At 37.0% G+C, this 18,774-nt stretch overlaps 8 protein-coding genes across 8 annotated transcripts; 1 reads left to right on the top strand and 7 right to left on the bottom strand.

The window, feature by feature from the left end:
• Positions 1 to 268: 268 nt before the first annotated feature.
• On the bottom strand, positions 269 to 3,484 carry SOCG_01272 (GTPase Msp1). The gene has a single exon (XM_013164227.1). It carries the CDS (start codon positions 3,235 to 3,237, stop codon positions 520 to 522), a length of 2,718 nt encoding a protein of 905 aa, XP_013019681.1. The 5' UTR covers positions 3,238 to 3,484; the 3' UTR covers positions 269 to 519.
• On the bottom strand, positions 3,421 to 4,824 carry SOCG_01273 (TRAPP complex subunit Trs31). Its single transcript, XM_013164228.1, has 4 exons — positions 4,458 to 4,824; positions 4,218 to 4,402; positions 4,029 to 4,153; positions 3,421 to 3,820 (listed from the first exon to the last, which is right to left on the bottom strand). Exons 1-4 carry the CDS (start codon positions 4,664 to 4,666, stop codon positions 3,710 to 3,712), a joined length of 630 nt encoding a protein of 209 aa, XP_013019682.1. The 5' UTR covers positions 4,667 to 4,824; the 3' UTR covers positions 3,421 to 3,709.
• Positions 4,825 to 4,885: 61 nt separating this feature from the next.
• Positions 4,886 to 7,643, bottom strand: SOCG_01274 (glycerol-3-phosphate O-acyltransferase). Its single transcript, XM_013164229.1, has 3 exons — positions 7,434 to 7,643; positions 7,253 to 7,353; positions 4,886 to 7,200 (listed from the first exon to the last, which is right to left on the bottom strand). Exons 1-3 carry the CDS (start codon positions 7,477 to 7,479, stop codon positions 5,323 to 5,325), a joined length of 2,025 nt encoding a protein of 674 aa, XP_013019683.1. The 5' UTR covers positions 7,480 to 7,643; the 3' UTR covers positions 4,886 to 5,322.
• Positions 7,644 to 7,908: 265 nt separating this feature from the next.
• Positions 7,909 to 8,662, bottom strand: SOCG_01275 (DNA-directed RNA polymerase I complex subunit Ker1). Its single transcript, XM_013164230.1, has one exon. It carries the CDS (start codon positions 8,559 to 8,561, stop codon positions 8,121 to 8,123), a length of 441 nt encoding a protein of 146 aa, XP_013019684.1. The 5' UTR covers positions 8,562 to 8,662; the 3' UTR covers positions 7,909 to 8,120.
• Positions 8,663 to 8,866: 204 nt separating this feature from the next.
• Positions 8,867 to 10,736, bottom strand: SOCG_01276 (linear element associated protein Hop1; the record flags this gene model as incomplete). Its single annotated transcript, XM_013164231.1, has 7 exons — positions 8,867 to 9,183; positions 9,243 to 9,468; positions 9,512 to 9,905; positions 9,951 to 10,128; positions 10,170 to 10,398; positions 10,436 to 10,583; positions 10,648 to 10,736. 7 exons carry the CDS (start codon positions 10,734 to 10,736, stop codon positions 8,867 to 8,869), a joined length of 1,581 nt encoding a protein of 526 aa, XP_013019685.1.
• Positions 10,737 to 10,794: 58 nt separating this feature from the next.
• SOCG_01277 (F-box/WD repeat protein Pop1) lies at positions 10,795 to 14,404 on the bottom strand. The gene has a single exon (XM_013164232.1). The coding sequence runs from the start codon at positions 14,078 to 14,080 to the stop codon at positions 11,816 to 11,818; it is 2,265 nt and encodes a 754-aa protein (XP_013019686.1). The 5' UTR covers positions 14,081 to 14,404; the 3' UTR covers positions 10,795 to 11,815.
• A 1,174-nt stretch (positions 14,405 to 15,578) lies between these two features.
• Positions 15,579 to 17,006, top strand: SOCG_01278 (beta-glucosidase Psu2). The gene has a single exon (XM_013164233.1). It carries the CDS (start codon positions 15,854 to 15,856, stop codon positions 16,769 to 16,771), a length of 918 nt encoding a protein of 305 aa, XP_013019687.1. The 5' UTR covers positions 15,579 to 15,853; the 3' UTR covers positions 16,772 to 17,006.
• On the bottom strand, positions 16,899 to 18,533 carry SOCG_01279 (mannose-6-phosphate isomerase). The gene is made up of 2 exons (XM_013164234.1): positions 18,302 to 18,533; positions 16,899 to 18,257 (listed from the first exon to the last, which is right to left on the bottom strand). The coding sequence occupies exons 1-2, from the start codon at positions 18,425 to 18,427 to the stop codon at positions 17,148 to 17,150; spliced, it is 1,236 nt and encodes a 411-aa protein (XP_013019688.1). The 5' UTR covers positions 18,428 to 18,533; the 3' UTR covers positions 16,899 to 17,147.
• Positions 18,534 to 18,774: the final 241 nt, after the last annotated feature.

The raw sequence follows: 18,774 nt of genomic DNA on the forward strand, positions 1-18,774 counted from the left end.
ACAGTTGCTATTTATGTTTATTGCTCCGTATCATATTATGTGAATATTCTTGTTGATAGTGTATGGTCAATACACATATTGTTCACTGGTTTTCGAAATACCGCTATGGATATGATGCCTGTAACTTCTTTATTTCTTTATTTATTGCAATGTCAAAAATTACACTTGTCTATGTTGGTTCCAAAAAAATTCAAGGACTTAAATGGAATAATTTAGTTTGGTACACAAGATGAATTTGTTCTCTTGCACGCTTTTAGTACAATTTATTTATTGCTTTAAAAAATATAAAAAGATATCAATCATAAAAATTGAGTATTCATGTCAATAAACGACGTTTACGATATCACTCAGATTGAGATTTGTTCTTACTCCATTTACAACTTACATACTTCTGGATCATGTGTCCATTATATATTCTATAAATAAAAAAATACAAATGCATAACAAGCTGTCGTATATAGAGAATATCATAAATGAGACGTAAATAATCCAACTTCCGTTACATACTTCAATCAGTAATTAATCAGTATCCGTTTGTCGTTCTAGCATCGCGAGAGAATTAATTTTCAATAAGGCCAATTCCAAAGCTTGCTTTTTACGCTGAAGCTGGATTTGAGACTTTACACGAGGATTTTCGTCCACTAATGACGCCAATTGATCAGAAGTAAGAGAATGAATAAGTCGTTGATCTAACTCTCTAGGAAATTGGTAATAAAACTCGGAAAGAAGTTCGATGTTAATAAATAATACAGCTGTGTTTATTAGTTTATTTGAAACAGCATTAAGGAAAATTTCAGGACACAAATACTTTGACTCTTTCAATTTACAAGTCTTTGACTTCAAAGTCGAAAGACGTAGCTTCAAAATTGTTTCTCGCATCTGTAGGTATTGCATCAATCGACCTTGATCCAGCAATATTGCACTATGAGCAACCGGTAATGGTTCAGAAGATTTTGCTTGGGAATCTAAGAAGTCAAGTATTTGTGATAATCTTTTAGAGCCCAGAGCCTTTTTAATTTTCTCTTCTGCCGCTTGACATAAACTAAGTTCTTTCTGTATGAGTACGAGGGCTTCTGAACGACTCGCCTTCCATTCTTCATCATCTATTTCGACTTCAAATTTATATGGCTTCACACAATTTTCTACCTGTTCAGAGGTATTATGATATCTTCTGCGTAAAATGTCTTGAGTAGCATTCAAAATATACTGCAAGGCACCAGGATGTTCCCCAAAAGGACTTTGTTTAGAAATCTCCTCGATCTTTTTTGAAAGCAGCTCTGTAACCTGCAATGTAGATACCCTACCCAAACCCATGCGTGTCAGCATAGAAACGCAACTATCCAACTTATACTGCCAATGTTCATCAACAGTTCTAGATTGCTTAGTCCAGTCCAGAATGTTTTGATCCATCCAATATCTTTCAGCCAGCAAGTCTAAAATTTTTTCGTTCAGGGTTTCCTTAAGCAATGCACGAACCTCATTTTTGTCAAGTTTCTGCGACAGTTCCTTAAATGCAGCTTTTAAAACATCAAGGTTTTCGGCAATATAAGATTCTGCGGTTAAAAGGCGATCGTTGTATTGAACTTTATATTGGTAACTACAATCATCCAACTCTGACCGTATAGAGTCAGCAGTATATTGTAAATTCTTTGACATTGTGTACTCAAGTACATGAATCAAATTTTTGCGAAGATTTTGGATTCCTAACATAGGCAAAACTGGAAGCTCGCGAAATTCAGGATGAGCAGAGAAATAAGACCTTTCCCGAGAGCTCACGATATCTGTTAGATTTTGATTCCGTGACCACATACTCAATTGGGGTACTTTAGATATGACACCAATGTACCCATAGTGCAATGGATAATGCTCATTACGTAGGATAGAAACAGCTTTTTCGGGAGGAATAAGATCCATCTTTGTTATCACACCAATTGTCCGCAAACCCAAAGGATCAACACGTCGACTAGCTTTTAAGGCAGTTGAATTTGCAAGGTCAACATCTGCTGCACAAACTGCTAAAATTATGTTTGGCTCTTGGATATATTTGTCACACAAACTAGCGATCTTGTCGTCTAAATCCACTGGTTGATCAGACGAATGAATTTGGATATAACCGGGTAGATCAATAAGTGAAAGATTTGGAATATGTGAAGCACAAATGGTAAGACGAATTGGGTCATCGTTTACACCTTGACGAGGAGGTATAGCCATGTTTAAGTCCGTCAAAATTTGTTGAACTTTCGTGAAATCAGTAATTTGACCAAATTGGAAGCCATTAAACTCACAATAAGGAGTCGTAGTTTCTTTAGAATGAACCAATGTAAGCTCAATGGGTCTTCTCGTTACCATGTTAGAACCTTTAGGTAGAAACTCATGTCCCACAATAGCTTCTAAAACACTGCTTTTTCCACTACTTTGGGACCCTACAACAACAATGCTTGGAAGCGTGATATGACTATTATCATCTTGAATGTCGTGTAGAATGTTTCGGATTTCAATCATCTTTTTTGTAAATATCATCATACGGTCATCTTTAGACTCTTGCGCTAATCTTTGTTTTTCATCTTCATTTAATTTTTCGTAACTGTTTTCATCATCATTTGTCAGATTGGAAGCAACAGCCCCAGTAAGACCAACTACAACGCCTGCAGGATTGTCATCGCCTCCAGAACTACTCGATTCATTCTCTGCTTGATTTTCTTTTTCTAAAGTTTTCCTTAACTGCATTTGGCGACGTTTCTCGACACTCTCTTCGTCAAGACGAAGAATCTTCTCCATCCATCCAGGCATATGAATTTCAGGTAAGTTTATGGAAGTAGCATCATTTACTACACCTCTTGTCTTATCCCAAGCTGTGTCAACAACATTAAATGCTCTGTCAAATACATCTTTTGTATAATCAGAAGCGCGCTGTACCTGAGCACCAACGTAAGCAACACCGCCAGCAACTAAAGAGAACCCAGCAACTGGTAACCTTAAAGAGCGGATAATGGCTTTTGGAATAGATGAAAACGACAGAAATCTAGGTATATTCACGGTAGGTAGGGAGTTACCTTTCAACGCTCCAGGTCCTTTAAAGATACTGTATGCGCGAAATGGATGAAATCCAGAGAGTGATAATAAGCTTGGCGATTGGAAATGCAAATTTGGTCTCCGTAATCCCGTTCTATATCGAGGATATCGGGCAGGATTTCCTAGCTTGAAGCAAATCTTAGATAGGTATTGTTCAAACCGCATTAGAAAACCAATATATAAGAATAAAATAAATTAAAAATTTCTAATGCGTTAAGAACATGAAATAAAACTACCAACAGGGTTTTACCGGGCTGGAAATTCTGAGATAAAGGAAGATAATCAGCTTTCGTGAATATTGAGAGAATGATATATTTCCTAGGACTAAAATACTTCAGATTGCTTTAAGATATCGTATAATCAATGAATCTTGCTTTGCTCTGTTGGTTTTCCTCGTTGAAAGGAAGGACGTACCTTTCTAATTAAATTGGATCTCTAGAGAGAAAGTAGAATACGGAGAAACATTGTACATCGTTATGCAAATTAACCACAAGATAAATTTAAGTTCGTAATATTAATAAACAAAACCCTCAGTTATAAAATCCAAACGAATTGTTCATTCTACTTTCATTATTTTCTTTCCTGAGTATTCTCTTGTCTAAGTATCTGGTTCATTATACCTGTGGGTTCCAAAATTTCACCCAAGGATCTCTTCCCTAGCCAAGACCGAAGCGTTAAGTTTGATGAGGATAACGGTTCTTTGAGTGTGTTGAGCGAGTGGGACAGTATGTGCTGAAGCTTTACAAGGCTAAAATAACAGTTAGTATACAAATATAATAAATGAGAACAGAAGTGGCAGAACGGACAACTGACTGGCTTGATGCCTCTGGCTGGAAAAACAATATGTCAGATAATATCTTAGACTTTGGATAAATCATTTTAAAAGATTTATAGTAGATTATAAGACTTTCACATCAAGCATAGAAAGACCAACCGGCTCAGATGGGAAAACTTACGAATTGTGCACTGTCCAGAAAACCTTCTACAATGCCAGCCAAATAAGCACAACAATTGAGTTGACTCATTTCCTTTGGCACTGAAATAAATTTGTTAAACAATGGGTTATTGTCAACGATCATGTCTATGACTGTTAGATAATCACTATAGAGAGAAATGAAGCGCTTTATTCAAGCCATTAAACTTACACTCATCCTCAGTTTCTTTCGACTTTTCCAAGGAATCCGCATGTCGTCCAAAAAGGTATTTCCATAACGTAGAATGGATGTATTGAAGAATGTTCAGGATTCGAATTTCACGTCTGGGATTTCGTTCTCTCCATATGACCAGCTCTACTAACCGTTGTCCGACTCGATAACCATGTTCGTTTAGTCTAAATTAAAAGTGGTCAGCTGCATTGCACGAATTTCTTCCAGTGTAATCCATACTTCTCTTCAAATTCTTGAATACCAGATACCTGAGACTGAATCCGTTGGATCAATTCACTAAATAAAAAGGCAAAGCAAGACAAGTTTACTTCGGCAGTACGAATTCGATTGAGAGTCTGATCGTAGATATTTTTACTCACTATTGGAGCCGTCGAAGTTAATGACTCTGATACCGAACTCTTAAACAAATTTTTGTTGTTGGATTGCATATATGTGTTTGTTTAAGTTCTATATACTTCAGTATGTTAAATCAATTTACTAGTCTTTATGATGTTGAGGTATGATTTTAAGATGTAGCGTAAGAAAAATTAGGCATCCGCCTAAGAAATCGTTTGCCTTGTAATTTGAAAGGCAGAAAAGTTTTGGAGTACAATGTTGTATACAATTTCACTCACTATCAATCTATCTAAGTTTTGTAAATATACTTCGTTTGTTTCTTGGAAGATTGCAAAGACAATAATACTCATTTAAAATTCGTATAAACTAACAACTGCCAACCTATACTAGACATATAAAATTACCATAAAGTAAGATTCTATAAATTAAGTGATAGTCAAACCAATTCTTGCAAATTGAATTTACGAATATGTTCGAATTCATCAAACACCATCACTTCCACAGCTTTTTAAGCTGTATTGACTACTGCACACATTATCTCGAATTAGTAGTTAGTCACTTCAAAAAGAGAAAAAAAGAAAATCACAATTAAGACTGAAAAATATTATCATCTGTAATTAAATTGCTCTTATCGAGTAAAGAATGACTACTGCACTTTTCTTTCTCCCTCTCTGAAATGTAATAAAGCAAACTCTTCAAATAAAAAATAAAAGGTCGCTTTTTCTTTTCCGTTTCCTTCGCACGATGATTAGTCACTTAACTGGTCATCAGATTCACTAAAGACGCCATCCGGAGTAAAGTCTCGAGAGTCATTCTTTTGACTCATGCGCAACCCCATTCTCTCACGCAAAGCTTTACGAATAAGATATGCTTTATTATGATTTTCAGTCTCCTCATCCGTGCTAGAGCTGGTCATTTCATGAGGATAAGGTGAATATAAATATACATCGCCTTGAGACGGAATAAGAGCCTCTTGGTTCATCTCTGTTTCATGAAGTTGGGATAGATTATCTACATCAGATTCGACAGAAGAACTAAGACGACGAGTATATCTTGAAGGATGTTCTTGTCTTTCAGGAACAAGGCGATGGACATCAAAATCTGGAAACAATTCCGGTCCTAATTTGTTAATTACGTCCGTGACTTCAGCAACAAGTTCTTCTCGTTCATGTTGTAAAATGTACACAGCATTTGCTTTAGACGGTATTAACGCCAGGAAAAGCGGTCGAATGGACTTGTATATGTCAACAGCGACTTCGCCAAAGCGTAAGGCCGCATAAGTTACCATAGGAAACAAGATTGAAGAAATTATAGGAATTGCATAAACAAATATACTCGAATGTGGGATTAACTTATACGAGTAAATGAAATAACAACAAAGCATAGCATAAAACGAATACAAGATCGGGGTCATTCCCAAAGCCACCAGTAATTTCCAGGTTGCTAAGATATCTCGACCCTGGATTTTGACAGAAGACCCCCTCAGTGCTTCTTCGGCTTTACGAACACTAATTCGTTTAGCGGCAATAAAGACGGGAGAGAAAAGGATAGCACCCGGCAAGGCACCGAGAGCTAGCAAAAAAAGCTTGCAACAGCTATAAACCAATTTGTATAAGATCAGAAGACGGGAATAGCGAAGGCCTTGTACTTGATGATCGCGAATTCCTAGACGATATAACTGGCGGTTATAAAGCAGAATCCGATCATGCAAACGTATTACTCGAGGATCTTTTTTAAAATGATTATATCCAGTGATCAATTTTCGATTCAAATCGACCACTTTTGGTAATGATAGCTGTACATGAGCTGGCTTGTACAACCGGCGACAAGCTTGGATAACCATCAAAGTTTCATAATCGGGAGTCTGCACAGTTACAGATAACAATGAGCCATAAATCATATCCAGCACATTTTGTATAGCCTCACGGCGTTTACCATCTTTGTAGAGCTGGACATCCTTTTCAGGGATGGATAAGGGAGAGCCAAACTCTAAGACAGCTCGTGAACGGAAGCGATGTGGGTGAAAGTAATTCATACCACAAGAAACTATTTGGAGGCCGCAGTCTGGATTTTGAGAAAGGGTTTCGAGGGCCATAATGGCGACGCCTGCTTTCAAAGGAAGCATTTCAGGACGGTCATGTGAGCCACCTTCTGGAAAGATCGCAATACAAGCACCTTCGACGAGACGTTGTCTAACTTTATCAAATACCGTTGCTTGATTAACTTCAGGAGCCACTTTATACGTGCAACCCTCAGGTGAGTGGAGCATACGTACAGCAGCTTCCTCACGGAACTCACGTTTAACACGTATTAAGGTGTCACTTTCAATGGAGGCGATATGCGTGCTTCCAGAATTGTTTGGAAGTATAATAGTATCGCCAAGACGATGATTTGTAAACTCTGTATCTATACCATGAATCTCGCTTTGGTCCCCGTCAGGTACAACATAAATTTTCCCTTTACCACGCTTAGCTAAATCTTGCGCACGTTCAACTGGAATTGCACCGAAAGCTCTTGAAAAGATACCAATAATTTTTTGTCGGTGGCTTTTAGCAGCAACTAATGTCGATGTTCGACGATTCACTTCTCGCCGTAATTGAAGCATCAAAATCAAAGGATCGACAAACTAATAAAAGTTAATAACACAATTGAATTCAAAAAAGACCCGTTTTACTAACCTGGTTGGCATGAGGGGCAGCAACCAAAATAATAGGTCCCTTTCTAGGTACTCGAAAAGCACCTCTGGTTTTCACTTCCCGGAAAAAAAAATCAATTAATACTAAAACAGCTGTTAGCTAAATCAGTGCACTTGAACAATCTCCGTAATCGGATTCTGCTTATGGTAATTTTTCAACTTACTTGACAGGATCCATAGTATTGTGTCGTATACAAATGGATAATTCATTTTGTTTTAAAAAAATTGACCTTCAAAAGGCATTCAAAAAGTTTACTTTAATGCCCTTTCCCTCCGAGATATTTGCTAATCGTAAACCCATGAAGGCACAGGCAACTACTTTTCGCTTTGATACATCCATCATTCCCTTTACGGTAGTTCACTCGACTACTTTATTCTTATCAAGTTCGTTTCGGTTTCACAATCATGGAGGGTACATTTCAGTTATTATTATCCAAGTCACACATATTGTACAAGCAAGGACATAATAAATCTATGAGAATTAGAGAATACTAGCTTGAAGAAGGTATTAAAGTGAAGAAAAGGTTTGAATTAGTAAGTGAGTTTGCAGGCGAAAGTTACTTTTCTTAACTGTCAGCGACTTCCAGAAATGTATTTTTACTGAGTCCTTTTGTAATGGTATTCAGGTCCCTTTATTAACGTTCATCGGCTCGGAACAGTAACAATGTTACAGCTCTGAAAATGGCAACTGAACTTTTATGAAATATGAAATAATAATAAAAAAATTCTATTTTGTTCTAATACAAGTCAAAATATGAGCAGCATCCCAAAACCAGTAAATAATATATTTTTTAAGCAGAACAGTTTACCACACTACCGGTGAACCCTGATGAGCCGAAGAAGAGACGAGATTAATCATCATCTTGATTATTTTCATCTTCTTTTTGTTCTTTTTCTTGACCTGCTTTACGAGATTCTTCCTTCTCTCTTCGTGCTAACTTCTTCTGCTCTTTCTTCAAACGTTTACGCTCCTCTTTTGATAAGGCAGATGTATCTTCTTCACGACTATGTTTCTTTGAAGGTGCTTCTTCTTGTTTGCTAGGTGTTTCTTCGTCGACTTCTTTCGTTGATGGAATCTCGTTGACTGGATTGCTAGCAAGGAGAGGTACATCTTCACCTCTCAGATACATTAAAACTCGAGTCAATTGTGATAAAACGCTTTCGCTTCCTGACTTCTCATCTTGAAATTGCTCAATCTTTCGAACGTATCCTTCTAAAAAGTTTAATGATTGATCTTTGTCGAGTTTCGTAGTCTTTCTTAAAGCAATGGTAGGAGGACAGTCTGTAGTCATTTTCAATCTATTTAGTTTTTATACTTGGGAAAGAATTCTGTCCTTTGGAGCCTGGAAAAGGCTTTTTTGTAGGAATACAATGGTAAAGAAAAGCTTCTGTTTGGTATGCAAAAAAATACGGGATTATAGAAGTGGTGCCGAAAACCTACTTACCGTAATCCACCATAAAAAAATTTACCTAAAATAATGAATTGATTTCTACTCTTCAGTAAATAAGTATTATGTTTTAGATAAATACAATAGAAACAAATAAAAATATAAACAATAGCAAAGACCATTAAAATGTTTTAGGAGAATTTGAAGATCTATATTCGAAGAGGTTTCATTGACGACGATCCATCGTCATTTGTAAGTTTAATCCGCTTTCTTCTTGAATTCGTTGCTTTACCAACGGGTAAAGAAAGGAACGATTTCATATACACCGGTCTATTTTCTCTGCGATAGTTCTTGAAGTTCAAATGGGCGATCCATCGCGAAGGTGAGAAATACTTATCTTTTAAATAATCAACCATCTCTGGAGTTTTGACAATTTGAGCTGAACTCCTTTTTCCTTTTTCATTATTCAGGATTCCTTCATGAATCATCCTTGACTCAATTCTTCTTGCATCTGGAAGATTACAATCTATCATTTTTGTTAATACAGAACTAGAAACTTCAGGTAGTCTGGAGTTTTTTGCATACTTAATCTCTTTGCTAGTTTTTGTGTTCCTTCGTAACCGAATACCCAAGAAAATTGGATTGCGCGCCGATAAACTGTGAGGACCGTCATCCTTTCATACAATTGAGGTTCGGATTCACTTAGAAGGCACGTATAACAAAGTAAAGTACTGGGCTGACGAGGATCGCTGTCACTTTCAAATCCATAGCAGCAGCAATGAATCCATCCGTTACAAGAATCACATTCAAACTGTAGAGTGTTAAAATAATAATGTGCTCTTTATTATACTTACCATATCCAGCTCTTCGCTGGTGTCACCACATTCGCAACTTATACGGTTTGCTTCATCTGGCATCTTTTTTGAAGATATCGCCTTTGGTTTAGTTGTAGATATATCTCCTTTCTTTAGATCAGTATTTTGATTTTTAATCTCTCGTAGACCAGTTTTTGGAAGACTTGTCTCAAGTTGTTTTTCAGCTTCTTCCATTTCGGGCTCCAAAGGTTGGGTTAATTCTATAGGTTGAGTATTGTACGCCGGTTGCAAAAATGCCTCCAATTCAGAATCAATCTTCACCTGAGACGCGGTAATTGGAACTTCAATGTCATCGAGTTCTTGTTCCATCATATTATCATCAATGCTGATACGGTCGTCATTCTGGAATCCTCCATCATGCAAGACAGCAAGACTATACCACAGTTAGAATCTCTTACATGTGTTAATGTTTACTTACGACTGTCCTTCCAATGTAATTGACGTGAGATTCTTTAAACCTTTGGTATGGGTACCCACAAGGGATGCAATGGTTTTATCTTGTTCAATTGTTAGACGAGGATCCAATTTCGTTCGATTTAGAGAAACGGAATTTGTTTGAGTCATTATTTGAATAAATTTTTTTTCTGAGTTTGATTCTGCTTATTTGTTAGTTAAAGTTTCCATCACATTTAATTACCTTCTGCTTTCGTTTCAGACTGTAAGTCCCGTAAAAGTCTCAACAAGAATGGTTTAACAGATTTTTCAATGTTTAAATTAAGTAACTTTCCATCTGTACTCATTTCAAAAGCGTAAACTTTGTCAATATGTTCTGTTTCAATACTTGATTCTGAAAGTCCCTTGGTAGAAAAAACAAGGTACGCAGTAAACTGACTCTTTGAAAGAATAAAAGGATGAATATATAGTTTCTGTTTGTTTAGCTAAATAGTATAAACGCGAACTTACAATGTTTTCTAAAAATTTGTCTGCATTTGAATCAATCCCTTCCCGAATGCGTACAATAGGAATTGTATGTAAGAACGCGTCTTTTTTTTCAAATAAACCATCCTCTAAATTCTCAATTGTTTCATACACGTTTTCATGGAAAGAATTCCTTTCTGAATTAGTTCATTGTTCTCATCAGAAGTCTACAGCGCGTCAATTACAACGCGATTTACCTTGAATAGCAGATCATAGAAACTGCTAGTAAAAAAAGATCTTTCATGCTTAAAATATTATCTGGCGTAGCTTCTTTTATTGACTCCATAATTTATGTAAAGTGGCTAAGGGTTCATGTTCGCACATGCAAGTTCGCATTATAAATCGCTCGTAATCATTTTAGTACGATATCTTGAATAGTTTCGTTGGCGTAGTCGTCCTGTCCTGCATTTACACGCGTCACAGCAAATAATTTATTAGCTTATGAGCATTATATTGAGTTATATGTATCTACTATTATACTAACGGATTTAAGTATTATAAATAGTAAACAAAAGATGAGACTTACGCAAGGAAGAATGAATAATATCGATATTCCATCCCCATGAACGAAGATAAGTTAAACTTATTTGAAATTCAATGGGAGAATTGGTCTAGTAATTTATAGATTACAGTAGTCATAGTTAATAAGATAGCAACGACATCAGCAGCAATCTTGAATCAGCTTAATACTTGTTGGTAGACCTCACTTTCAACAACATAGTGAATTTATAGGAAGATCATTTTTCCTCCCTACCCATTCCTATAACATTCTATCATTGTTTACTCCGTAGCCCATTCATTCTCAAAGGACAGTGTCATGTCCGCTGTTCACAATTGTAAAAGTATCATTCATTAAATGTATAGTCAAGATAACATAATATAAATGCGTTTTCCATGGAGCTTTTGCATCGCATAAGAGATTGAGAATCAAGTATAGAAAACGTGCATTAATCATATATATAAATATGTATCATGAAGCGGTCAGCAACAGCTAATAAAACTCTCGATTTAGCGGTACCAATATTAAGGTTTCTATACCTCCTTAAACAAATCGAACGTACATGCTTTCTATTTCTGTTTAGAAAGGATGATTGAAGACACTATCAGTTTTACAAGTTATTACCCGAAGACCGCTGGGCATTCCCAGTTTGTAACTATAAACTTGGTTCCTGCTTGGCATTTGTAAACATGAAGAAGCCTTCATAGTAAAGAGATAACCTCAATAAAATGACATTAAATATATCATCATGGGAAAATTTGCAAACTTAGACATAACTTGCAAACCGGGAAGAAACCTTCGCTAAAAATAATTAATTCATATCCACTAGAGAATGAAAAATTAGTGTTCCATCTTTTCACATGTCTTCAAGAGGAACTAGACGATGCAGCGAAATCTAACACATCAATCCAAAACCGATTATCTCGCAAGACAGCAGCTACACAGATATTCTCGTTGTAGCCAACTTGCCATATTGAATCCAACTCTGTCAACAAATCACGAACTAATTTACCACTTCGGATATCCCACAGTTGTAGCTTATTCTTACTACCACTAATAATCTTGTTTTCGTCATGCTGAAAAAAAATATGACCAATTGGGCATTTCAGAACACAGAGACATTTCTCAGACTTTGTATCCCATACTCGTAAGGAGTTATCAGGAGAAGCTGAAGCTGAGACAAGATAATCATTTTTCAAAGTTACCTGACTAACCAAGCTTGAGTGCCCGTTAAGGGTTCGTATTAGTGCACCCGTTTCTACATCCCAAATTCGTATTTTAGCATCGAGACCCGCACTCATACAGCGCTTCCCAGTACTATCAATGGCAACACTATAGACTCGACCGAGATGTCCACGCAAAACATGTAAACATGCACCAGTGGAAGCCCTCCAAATACGCACTGTACCATCATAACTTGCACTTACAATTGTGTCGCCTTCACAGGCTACTTCTCTAATAGAATCCGTATGACCCCTGAGCGTTCGTAAATAGTAAGGATTATTTGAAGTTGGAGACTGTTCATTCTCTTCGCTGTTTTCTCTTTGGTTCATAAAAGGAGGATCATTGAGGTCAGGTAGTCTCCATAGACGAATTGTGCAATCGCGAGAACTAGATACTACATAAGGTGGCATTAATGAATCAGAATTATTAGCTTTATCCGAAGTATCAGCATTTCTATTATTTTTGCAGACGATTTTAATGCAACGAATGGTGGATCTATGTCCATGAAACACTTGTTTACATTCTCCCGTACGCAAATCCCATACACGTATAGTTCTATCGGTTGAGCCAGTAACCAAAGTATCACCAACATACTCAAATGTCCAAACTTGACCTTCATGTTCCTCTAAACTTCGAATCAAAGCGCCCGTTTTTGTGCTGTATACGTTTATATTGGGGCTACATGTGCTTACAACAATTTTATCATCGTCAAATTGAACTTTCGTAATTAGATCAACACCATGTACTGGAAAGGAGTAGTGTTTAATTTTCTTTGGAGCATCCATCCAACGTTTTCGAAGGTGGTAGTGTCGTAAGTATATTTTCTTCATGGTAATACAACTAGAGAGAGAATTTTTCAAACAAATGGTTTTCATTTGATCATCATAAGAGTCCCAATAAAATCCTTCTCGAATAAATAAATTTTTCCAAAATTCGTCGCTGTGGGACACCATTCGAGACCAGCTCCGACAAACTTTGGAAACGGCACAAAGAGAGGAAGCATCGAGGTAGCTGAGCACTATACGGCTGATTTCCGGAGGGAAGTCTGAAAGGAAATCCTTTTTGAAGACAGGAATCAAAAATTCCGAAATCATTTGCAGAGCATGCTTACTCGATTTCTTCAAAAGATGAGAAAGTAAGTAATATTGAACGGGTTGAGGGAGTGATTCAAAGGTATTGATGATATTATCAAGGTGTAAAACAGAATCAATTTCTTTATTTTTCTCTTTTAGAAATACATTGGGGGATTTGTGAATAGTTGAGTTTGGTTTAACCGACTGAAAGGATGGAGAGGATGTAGAAATACGCTCAGTACCTAAAGGCTGCATAGAAGAGCTACTTTCATCTCGGATTTCATCATCTGCGATCGTAGAAGTACTTGAGGATTGCTGGCTATTATACACGGGAGAGCTGGAGGCCTCTTTGAAATAGTCGACTTTGTCATAAAGGTTTTGATTAGAAGAGTTGTTCTTTTCTAAAGAAAAAGATGAAATAGCACGTTTTTTATGAGCAGCTTGGATCGTTTGGGGTTCTGCCGATCGTTTAACTGATTTCGGGGTTGGAAACTGTATGCGATTTAAATCAGCAGCACCTGAGTCCTCTAACACCTGTTCGAGAGCTTTCAAGTTTTCATTATCTGAACATTCTTTGTTTTCCGTAAAAGTCCAGACTTTTTCATTGGAAGCTATGCAAATTTGCAAAGGAGCTGTTAAAGAATCCTCGAATTGATTACTAGGATTTTGGCGAGCATCTTCTACCTTTGCATTTTCATTATCAAAAGAAGGAATGCTCATTGACTCTACAGAAGGTGTACGCGTTATGGTTTTCGCTGTTGAAGGGTTGGAAACTTGAATAGCTAGATCATCAAACTCAGTAGAAGAATATGTCTTTGAATTCCAGATCTCCATGAAGAGAAAGTAACTACACTTCGGAAGTTACAACGTTTCTAAGGACAAGCGATACGAATTAACAACAGGAAACGTTTGTAGAAGCTTTCTAAATTTCTGTCTTATAAAAGCAGAGGGCTTCCAAACATAAGTATAAAAACGGAAACTTTACAAAAAGAATACACTCGCACCAGAAATTTCTGAACTCTTTATTGCTTATTGTACGGTGGGTGGTCCCTTTGGTTGGTAGCAACAGTCTATCCTTTGATTAACTATAGGGAAGCTCAACTGTTACCAAAAGTAACGAGTGCTACAAAACCTTAAGAGGATATTGAATAAAAGGATACTAAAGTATGTAAGTTTAGAAATAAATTGAAAAGACCAATGGCCATTTGTATTTATTGTTGAAATAAATTGGCGATACTGTTTTAAATATGCATTGCTCTTTTAATGAAGAAGACTGAAAAGAATGTTTCTATTTCCGCCCTACGTAAGAAGGAAGCAACAAATGCACATATACATCCTACGTAGAAGACTTTTTTGTAGTATACTAGGAACTAGGCTAGAAACAAAGAAATTAGAAACTTAATAAGAAAAAGGAAATAAGGGAAATTGATGTTGAAAGAATCGAAGAATGTAGATGATTTCATTAGCATCGCAAAAACTCATCTTTTTCTGTTCCTGTCATTTTTTATTAAAAATCACTCTTCTTATGAAGTCCTTAACTGCCGTTATCCAACAAGCGGCAAGCAAAACCACGTCTTTATTTGTTTTCTTCCTATGCAAACGTCAACGGGGACATATTATGAGTCAATAAATTTTCATTTTGCAGGGTTCGCGACTAACGGACAGATGAGCTGAGCCTTAGATGGGATTCTAGGCGTCAATAGTCTTTCTCTATTATTCTTTTTTTCTTTTTGTTTCCTCAATAAAATCATGAAAAAAAAAATGCGCGACCGATCTATCGCTCTCAGTTCTCCCTTGACTTTTTGGTTTTGTGTGTCATTATGGCAAGTTGTTCTTCATACGCGACATCGTATATTCGAGAATAGAGTCATAAAGCAAATGGAATTCAGTGTATTGTTTCATATAATGAATAACAAAGAAAGAATATCAATGAACAAAAAATTTCTCACATATCACAAATCATTTTGCACTTTTTATTATATTAGCGTCCTGTAATATGATACTCTTTTGGTCCCTAAGATGACTTTTCTTTCGCCAGGGACTCATCATTATTCAAGTAAAGATCCATTATGTTTCTCTAGAAGATTAACTATAACCAACTAGAAAAAAAGGCGACTATACCAATGATGGAAAGCCCAAGAACAAAAAGTCGCATTTGCCAGTTTGTCTAATTTTGCCTCATCCTATTATGTATTTAGCGGCGCCTCATTGTCTCCCTGAAATTTTTTTAAGTATCTTTCCCCCGATTCGCTAATTACTTGGGGCAAAGGGCTGAAATGGCCAATCAAAAAAAAAGGCGAAGGACCGAAAGGGGGGCTTAGTCTAATTGGAAGGTTTTTGCTTGCCCCGTCTCGGGACCAAACAAATAGTAATATGGATCGTCAAGAAAAAGCAATTTGACAGGCTTCTCGTATTATTAAGTGGCAATTGCCACGAATACTAGAGAAAAAGACAGATTGTTAGGCTTTGAAATGTTATAAATAGTTGAGGGATCTCTGTTCTGTTCTGTGTACTAGACAAATCGATCGACGAGTCTTGATACCAGATTCCATTCTTTTTCTAAAGTTATATCCATCTTTATATCTTCGTTGATCTTTTCAAGTCAAAATGCTTTTCAGCAAATTACTTGTATCTGCCATTTCTCTCGTTCCTTTGGCTTCAGCTATCCCAGTTGGAAATGTCCAAGGTCACCGTCATCACAATCAATCTACCATTAAGAGAGATGGTGGTGGATTCCCAGACGGTGTCTACGATTGTTCTCATTTCCCTGAGGACCAAGATGGCGTTGTTAAACTTGACTACTTAGGCTTCGGTGGTTGGAGCGGCGTTCAAAAGAACGACGGCAAGTTTGGTACTGCTTCCACTTGCGAAGACAATACCTACTGCTCTTACGCTTGCAAGCCTGGTATGTCCAAGACACAATGGCCTTCTAACCAACCCTCAAATGGTGAATCTGTCGGTGGTTTGTACTGTAAGAATGGCAAACTCTACAAGACCCAAAAGAACTCCAACAACCTTTGTGAGAACAGTCATGGCAATGCTTATGTCAAGAACACTTTGGGCTCTAACGTTGCCATCTGCCGTACTGACTACCCCGGTACTGAGAACATGAACGTTCCTACCGACATTGGCTCCGGTTCTCAACAACCCCTTTCTGTTGTTGACGAAGACAACTACTACAACTGGGGTAACAAGAAGACCTCTGCTCAATACTATGTCAACAAGTCTGGTAAGTCTGCCCAAGACGCTTGTGTCTGGGGTAACCAAGGTGATGACTACGGAAACTGGGCTCCTTTGAACTTCGGTTCCGGTTACACCGATGGTAAGATGTGGTTGTCCATGTCTAAGAACCCCTTGAACTCCCAGGCCAATGTTGACTACAAGATTACCATCAAGGCTGATGGTGGTACTCTTAGCCACGACTGCAAGTACGAGAACGGTTCCTTCCACGGAAGTGGCGCCAGTTCCGATGGTTGTACCGTTTCCGTTACTGGTGGTGGTGCTTACTTCGAATTGTATAACTAAACTTAGTAGTACTAAGCTTAGTTCGCAATCCTCATCGCTTCTGAAAAATCTGAAAAAATCTATAATTATTTGTGTTTTTATTGCTTTTTATGAAAATATCAAAATCTTACAAAAGCATATATAAAAAAGATAAATTACGACTTTGCATTGTTTGATGACTTTTTGCATTTTTTGGTTTTGTTTTTTGCATTTTTTAACTAATTAATTAATACAAAAAAATTTTGTTTTTATTTTATTTTTGGTTTTTTGGTTTTTTTTTTTTTTTTTTTTTAGTAGGAAAAAGTAACAAAATAACACAAAGTAGAAGGCAGAGTAGTAGAAAGATCATGATACATCGTCTGCCGAGTTGTAAAAACCTTTATTGAGAATAAAGTGCTTATTCGCAATACGCTTGATAAACTATCAACGTTTTGGAAGACGATGAAATTGTTAATGGATAGTTCGCGGAGATAAAGAACACGAAACCGGGGGAAATTGAAGCTGTATCTCCATTTTCACCTTTAAGAAGACCGTTACCTTCTACAACGATGAGAATGCTAGGACCAGTTATGTCGCGTATAGTTTGACTTTGTTCAGGAGCAAGGGTAGTTTGAAGGATATTGAATTCTTCAATAGGAGGCTTGTAGACAACTGTTTTACCAGTACCGTGAGCTTTGGGAAACGGAACAGGGCGTGTAAGTTGATCGTCAGCAGTACCGGTTTCGTAAGTTAAAGATTTGATCAATGTGCCCTTGTCCTTGAATTTGGAAGTGAATCCCGAACGGATGACGTTGTCACTGGAAGCCATACATTCTATAATATTACCAGCAATATAAGCATGAGGATCCAATGCACGAAGGAAGATGGACTCTCCTGGTTTTAGATCTACATGGTTCAAAATAAGCGTAATAAAAAGACCAATATCGTTGGGATATTGACTATTGAGACGAAGTATCAATGCACTCAAATCATGACCACCAAATGGCTTTCCTCCAAAATCTTCATCAGTATCCTTGGCAAATTGGACAAGTTTAGGAGCATATTTTTCGAGTTTATCATTATCATTATTCATCATAACATCGAATAACTTACGAAGAGCATCTTTCTCGTTTTTCTTGTATTCCTTTTCAAATTCCACAGCAGCCTCCTCTCCAACAAATTCGCGCAAAGGAGGGATGTTTTTTAAAAAGGAAACAATCTGTTCTCCTTGACGGAATCCACAGAGGCCTTGAAATTGAGTCAAAGCAAGCGCCATTTCAGGTTTGTGATTATCGTCCTTATAGTTTTCGGGGTCGTTGGCATGCAATTCTTTTGCAAGCTTTTTATCAGGATGAGCTTGCAATGAGAGCACCTTATCGATAGAAAGGACCTTGAACAGAAAAGGTAGTTGGTTACCATACTTCTCATAGATTTTTTGTCCCATGGTTTCTGGCGTCAATATTTTATCAAGACTTTGGCCAGTCTGAATCACCGTTGAAGGACAAGAAGGATAAGAACCCATCCATAGCTATTTTCGTTAGCGTTTAATGAAAAGAGAAGTTAACAAATTACCTCTGCGTATGGTTTCTCTTCGTTTACTTCAAATCCACTTCCATTCTTTGCGAACTGAGCGGCTAGAGAGTTGTTACCAACCCTGCCCCAGTCATATTCCATTACTTGACATTTTAAGCGATACATTTTTTAATTCTTGTAAGCGTTATCTTAGTATTGGAACAGGTCAAAGCTTTCACTGACTTTGGTTCCTTCTACATGCATCATGAAGTCAGTATGATATGTAATGACAAGTAGCAATGCTACTTTGCACAGAAACTTGCGAGGTGTAATGTGCTTTGCTATATTGTAAACAAACGAAATATTGAAATAGTTAGGAAGAATAACAAGTAAACTTAAGAGGAAATATGAATTTAGTCTTACAGCAAGATCCAATATAACAATGTAGTTTTGTCTGAGACTGGATCTATTTTCCTAAACTTGAACCCGTGATTTGATGGCGCTTTCTGAATTGGGCAGGGAAATGAAGTAGG

Source organism: Schizosaccharomyces octosporus (genome assembly GCF_000150505.1).
Source record: "Schizosaccharomyces octosporus yFS286 unplaced genomic scaffold supercont6.3, whole genome shotgun sequence".
NCBI classification, from domain to species: Eukaryota; Fungi; Ascomycota; class Schizosaccharomycetes; order Schizosaccharomycetales; family Schizosaccharomycetaceae; genus Schizosaccharomyces; species Schizosaccharomyces octosporus.

What these genes read in the sequence shown, in the direction of transcription:
- SOCG_01279 (XM_013164234.1), bottom strand. Translation starts at nt 18,427, where the DNA reads ATGTATCGCTTAAAATGTCAAGTAATGGAATATGACTGGGGCAGGGTT. An exon ending in AAGAGAAACCATACGCAGAG is followed by an intron (nt 18,258 to 18,301) that starts GTAATTTGTTAA and finishes TAACGAAAATAG; the next exon opens with CTATGGATGGGTTCTTATCC.
- SOCG_01277 (XM_013164232.1), bottom strand. Translation starts at nt 14,080, where the DNA reads ATGGAGATCTGGAATTCAAAGACATATTCTTCTACTGAGTTTGATGAT.
- SOCG_01278 (XM_013164233.1), top strand. Translation starts at nt 15,854, where the DNA reads ATGCTTTTCAGCAAATTACTTGTATCTGCCATTTCTCTCGTTCCTTTG.
- SOCG_01272 (XM_013164227.1), bottom strand. Translation starts at nt 3,237, where the DNA reads ATGCGGTTTGAACAATACCTATCTAAGATTTGCTTCAAGCTAGGAAAT.
- SOCG_01274 (XM_013164229.1), bottom strand. Translation starts at nt 7,479, where the DNA reads ATGAATTATCCATTTGTATACGACACAATACTATGGATCCTGTCAA. An exon ending in AATACTATGGATCCTGTCAA is followed by an intron (nt 7,354 to 7,433) that starts GTAAGTTGAAAA and finishes CAGCTGTTTTAG; the next exon opens with TATTAATTGATTTTTTTTTC. An exon ending in CTGCCCCTCATGCCAACCAG is followed by an intron (nt 7,201 to 7,252) that starts GTTAGTAAAACG and finishes AACTTTTATTAG; the next exon opens with TTTGTCGATCCTTTGATTTT.
- SOCG_01275 (XM_013164230.1), bottom strand. Translation starts at nt 8,561, where the DNA reads ATGACTACAGACTGTCCTCCTACCATTGCTTTAAGAAAGACTACGAAA.
- SOCG_01273 (XM_013164228.1), bottom strand. Translation starts at nt 4,666, where the DNA reads ATGCAATCCAACAACAAAAATTTGTTTAAGAGTTCGGTATCAGAGTCA. An exon ending in GAAAGAAACTGAGGATGAGT is followed by an intron (nt 4,154 to 4,217) that starts GTAAGTTTAATG and finishes TAACAGTCATAG; the next exon opens with ACATGATCGTTGACAATAAC. An exon ending in TTCTGGACAGTGCACAATTC is followed by an intron (nt 3,821 to 4,028) that starts GTAAGTTTTCCC and finishes CTGTTATTTTAG; the next exon opens with CCTTGTAAAGCTTCAGCACA.